General features: G+C 44.7%; 1 protein-coding gene across 1 annotated transcript in view; it reads right to left on the reverse strand.

The window, feature by feature from the left end:
- Nucleotides 1-5635, reverse strand: part of YIPF6 (Yip1 domain family member 6) — a 12971-nt gene that overhangs the window by 7125 nt on the left and 211 nt on the right. Inside the window, exons 2-4 of the mRNA XM_006020499.3 lie at nt 3478-3606; nt 1162-1240; nt 456-498 (exon numbers count right to left, since the gene is read on the reverse strand). Of these exons, the coding sequence (XP_006020561.1) occupies nt 456-498; nt 1162-1240; nt 3478-3606 (251 nt within the window). The remainder of the gene's footprint in view (nt 1-455; nt 499-1161; nt 1241-3477; nt 3607-5635) is intronic.

Genomic DNA, 5635 nt, shown 5'->3' on the forward strand with positions numbered 1-5635 from the left:
GCTAGCACCGTGGCCGGAAGTGACTTGGGGGTCATGATTGACCACAAGATGAACATGAACCACCAATGTGATGTCACAGCTGGTAAGGCAAACAAAAAACAACTCTGGCTTACATCCATGCATGCTTCTCAAGCAAATCCCAGGATGTCATCCTCCCACTGTACTTGGCCTTGGTGAGGCCAGGCCGCAGCTGGAGTAGTGCATCCAATTCTGGGCTCCACAATATAAAAAGGATGTGGAAAAGCTTGAGAGACCAGAGGAGAGCCATGCGCATGATTAGAGGACAAGAGAACAGGCCTTATGATAAGAAGCTAAGAGCCATGGGACTTCAGCCTGGAAAAGCACAGGCTCAGGGGTGAGTGACCTGGGCAGTCTAAATATCAGAATAACCAACCCAACATGTTTATTTAGAAATCCAAACATATTTTTTGGACAGAGACACAATGGGTACTTACAGTGCAAGTGAGACACAAAGCACTAAGGGGCCCCAAAGATCCCCTGTAAAGAAAGAAAAAAGGAGGCTCAGATTTTCTCTCAATCTAGCAAGTAATGAAGTCACCCTTTGTGCCCCTTTTTTTAAGCTCCCAGACCTATAGTTGTTATATTTAAGACCTGGTATCATGTGCTGTATAAAGTGACACTTCCAAGGGTTTCTGTCTTCAAAGCTATTTGTTTAAAATAAATCTTAAATGTTTCTCTGTGAATCAGGGTGCCATAGCATGCTAGGATGCCTTGTGATCCTTTCAAGGGTGACACACAATGTTAGCACTGTTAGCTGCGGAAACATGATTCACAAGATAAAACTCAGAGTTCTCTGCAACCAAAGAACTGCTTTATTATTTTTCTGTAGTCAAAAACACGTGAAAACTAAACTGACTTTTTCTACAAGGTGCTTTGAGTACACTGAGGGGTACCTTGAGTATAACAAGGTCAAGAACCACTGCTCTACCTTGCTCCTTAATCACCTATTTGCTTGTGCTATTCTGCATCATACAGTGAAACAACACAGAACAATACTTTCTGTTTGCCAGAGACACTGTTATCGATTTTCTTTGTGCAATACAGGCAGCGTTTTGTTTCGTTTTTCTTAAGAGGGGGAGGGGAGGGGAAAGGAAAGGGGAAAGGAAAGGGCATGGAATTCAGAAAACCATTGGTACATACAGTCTCTGAGGAGTGCGCTGCTTTTTTTGGGATACATGACATGCACAAATTTCTTCCCAACTGCCTTTAGATCTCGCATCTGAAATACAGAAGTGGCATTTCTAGTACAGTATACTCCGCTTATAGTTATATCAGATAAATATATAAATTCATTTAATTGCACAACACGATACCAGTTTCAATTCCTTTCTGTTGCTCACATTGAAACATGTATCCGTTATCTGCATATCTGTTAAATGCATAAAATATTTAAGTGCATACCAATTTTCAACTCCAATGTACAGGCAACCCCCACTTAGTGCTCTTAATAGGTTCCAGAAAAACTGAGCGTGAAGTGGAACCACACTAAGTAAAACCCATTTCCTCAGAAATGAACGTAAGTAGAAATTAATTGGTTACTGCCTGCCCCGCCCCAGGCCCATGCTCCTGTTGCCCTGCTCTGGGCCCCACCCTGGTCCTGGTCCTGGCCCTGGAGCAGGTCCCACGCTCATGCCCACCCCCACCACTCGCCGCTTCTCACTGCCACTGCCTCTCTCCACCCCCTCACCTGCCCGCCAGCCTCTCTGGCCCCACATGCCAGCCCAGGCACTGGCGCTCCTACCGCCCCACTCTGGGAACCAGTGAAGGCCCTGCAGCTCCTCGCCTCTGTCATCAGCGATTCTCCTCACCCCTCCGCCCACTCTGATCTGTGCCAGCCCAGGCTCCAGTGGTCCTGCTGCCCTGCTCTGGGTGCAGGCTTCCACTGGTCCTGGCCCTGGGCCCCGGCACGGGCCCCACACTCCTGGGCCCCACCCTTGGTGTGGATCCCTGCTGGCCCCAGCCTCGGTTTGGGCCCTGCACTCCTCCACCCTGTTGCCGCTGCTTCTCCCCACCCCCCCACCAGCTCCGGTACCACGTGCCAGCCTGGGACCGCACTCCTGACGCCCCACCCTGAGCCCTTCTGCCCACCCCCCTGCAATCACTGCCACTCACCCCCCCACTCAGTGCTGCCACCACTGCTTCTCCCCACATGCCTGCCTGCTGAAATTCCCTGATTCCACTGAGTACTATAGTGAAACTGGATAAGCAGTATCAAATTTTAAATGTTCACTATAGTGAAATAGCATTAACTGAAACCATATTAAGCAGGGGTTACCTTTATACTGACAGTACAGTTTAATCTTCCAGAAAAGGTGAAATAACTGTCACAGAGGCTGCTGTTAGAAGCCTTGAAAGTGACAGGAACTAGTCAGTTTCACAGCTATCTCCCTTCAGTTTCAAGGCCTCTTACAACAAACCCAAATCAGAGAATTAGAGGCCTTGCAAAGGAAGGCAAGGAAGGTGGGGGCATGTTGGAGTGGGGGTGGGGAAGCATTCAGTTTCAGGGCTGCCAACACCACAGCATGAAGGCCACTGTAAAACTGCAAACTGGGCTGCAAACTTCATAAGTGGTGCTTACATTAAGTGTGACTAGTGCATATACTAGGAATGTACATAGCCTTTTTTTTTCCAGTGCTGAGGCTGAAACAGAGTGCACTGGGTTCCCTTTTATGTGCATTACAAAGTACATTCATAACAGGGAAAGTTTAATACAGTACTGATACTAAATCAAGAGATATTTGTGTTGGATCCTATAGTATCCCTCTCAGGCTATCAGTCACAGTCCACCGGCACGTAGAAAGCTCAACCAACTAGCTAGTATGGTCAAGGCACAACAGCTTCTATAGCCAATGATATGGAAGGAAGCAACATGACTATCACTTCTGTCTGGCCACCTCTGTCACCCCAGCTCAAACCCCCAAGCCCCCATTTATGGCTGGGCTAACTGGGGAGCAGAATTTGACAAAGTTTAACACAAGGCTAAAATTCACACTTCTGGAGCTGTACCATAAGACACCAAACTGCCAAAATGTATGTTAGTATCCCTTATCACAATATTAAATGTTACAGAATTTAATAAATCTAAAAAGACAATAAGCCTCAGCAAATCTAGCCCATTAGGCAACAGAGTGGAGGAGCGCAGGGCCCACTTTGTTCATTGCTTCAGGAAAAGGGGGTCATATTATCGGGCTAGTTCTTCTGAGCCCCACTCAAAGCTTCCATAGCTAGAGATTTTCAGTGGATAAGAAAGAACTAGACATTTGTGGAAGTTTATGTCTGTTATTCAGATTCTTTGCTCATAAGAGTGAACTTGTTTTATACCAAGTTTTTATATTTAAAAATGTATGACAAATTACAAGATAAGAAGATAGATCTAATAGTCCACAAGCATCTGGCACAAAAGATAAGCAATCTTTGTCAGTGTTAATATGAGCAAAGCCAGAAATATAAACTCACAATGGTATCCCTAACAGGCTCGTCCAGTGTGGAGTAGTCTTCATCAGGGGAGCGAGATCCAACAGGAACTGTGATCTCCCCTTCCACTGGGATATCTTCAGATATTGACACATCAGAGAGACCTGCAAACTAAGTGTTTTTAAGGAGCTTTAGTATTAAAAATAGAGACTAGCTGATGTTTGCTTCAACCCCTTCAAACCAGAAAAAGCTGGTTTCTCAGAACTGTAAATTATAGCATTTAAATATTATGACTGTTTTGTTTTAGGGTCAGCAGCACTCTGCCTATATCAAGGACTTCACCACCTCAAGAGGCAGACAGTGTGCAAGCTAGAGGATAGATATAGTTAAAAGTTTTGTTCTGTTTACCTGTAATCCCCAAGTACATCCTCCTATTCTTTATGATTTGTGGTAGAGTTAGAGTGACGTGGTAGCTGTGATGGTCCAGATATTATGTGAGACAAGGATTTATTTGGGTGATATATTGCATTGGACCCACAGAAGAAGACCATCTTGCATTTGAAAGCTTATCTACCTTCAGCCTATGTATGCAGTGCATCCAATAAAAAGCATCACCGTAAGAAATCCTTGCCCTTCTGGCTTTTTTTTAACCTGTTTGCATAGTAAATTTGCTGGGACAAGGTTCACGGCTTGCCTACATAATATAAAGAATCGAGTACATTTAGAGTGCCAAATGTTTCATAATAGCTACAGCGGTGCCTCTTGGGTGTATTCTCTGCCTTCTGTGCAACGCCGAGAATACCATCAGCAGACAAAATATTAAAGAACTGCCCACAACAGCAAGATGACCTCATATGTGATCCCAGCACACACAGCAGCCATGAAGAGCCACATTAAATTTATAGTAAATAACAAAAATATTGTCACACTTCTCACCAGAGGGCTTTTTGCAACTGCTGCTGGGTGACCAAAGCAGAGAGAGGTAGTTAGTCATGGGAGTCTGAAGTCAGCCAGAAGGCAGGGTAGAGATGCACCTGAATAGGCTAACTAAATAAGACAGATCATTCATGAACCTGAGTTCATGAATGCTTGTTTTCTCTCATATATATATGAGAGCTTCCCCTACAGAATAACTGAACCTGGAGAGAAACCCTTGATAATTCATCCCCCAAAATCTTTTTCCCCTTGCTTTACCACATGCCAGCAGCAGCTGGATGGTGACCTGCCAGCTGAAAGGGACTGTGAGATGAGGGTGAGGTCCTTGCAACTCAATGGAAGAAGGCATATGGGGGAGACTGTCACTGAATGAACCTGGGTTCATGAAAGCTTGTGATCTCTCTCTCATGTATATAATGAGTGCCTCATATATACAAGGGAGAGCAGAACACAAGCTTTTGTGAACCAAAGTTTATGATAGATATATCCGTCTATCTATATATCTATGTATGAGTTTATGATATAGAATACAGGCAACCCCTGCTTCGCGCTCTTAATTGGTTCCTGAAAAACTGAGCATTAAGCGAAATGACTGTTAGGTGAAATCTTAAATATTTGACAATCTAAGATGGCAACCGCAAGTGTTAACAAAACTCGCTGAGCACTAAGTGAAATCAGGTATCAATTTAAAATGAGCATTATAGCAAAACAGCATTAAGCAGGTGTTGCCTGTATCTATCCATCTATCATAAACTATCTATAACAAAGTACGTATGTGAATCCAGGTTTATGATATCAATCTCTCTCTATTGTATATCTCTATATCTATCTTAAACTTGGGTCCACAAAATAGATATTGTAAACTTGTATATTATATATCTATCTACATATAGTCTATATTTATACATGTATTGTAAACTCATATACATATATACACACACACACGTACGTATATACACACACATAATTTAATTTCTATACTAGTTAGCCTATAAAGGGGCACCTCTACCCTGTCTCCTGACTCCAGACACCCACGTGCAGCCACCTCTCCGCTTTGGTCACCCAGCAGCAGTTGGTGGGACGCGCAGCCTTGACCTTGCTGTGTGCAGGCTGCCCCGGGGGCCGGGACCGCCTAAGACCCGCTCCCCAGCTTGGTGCTGGGGCACCACTTTAATATTTTGTCAGCTGAGGGCGCCCCCGGCCTGGACACCACCCCACGCGACCCCTCCCCCCCGATAGCCGAGGCCCTGCTGCAGCACCCACA

The sequence above is a fragment of the Alligator sinensis genome, unplaced genomic scaffold, assembly GCF_000455745.1.
Source record: "Alligator sinensis unplaced genomic scaffold, ASM45574v1 scaffold809_1, whole genome shotgun sequence".
In the NCBI taxonomy this organism is placed as follows: Eukaryota; Metazoa; Chordata; order Crocodylia; family Alligatoridae; genus Alligator; species Alligator sinensis.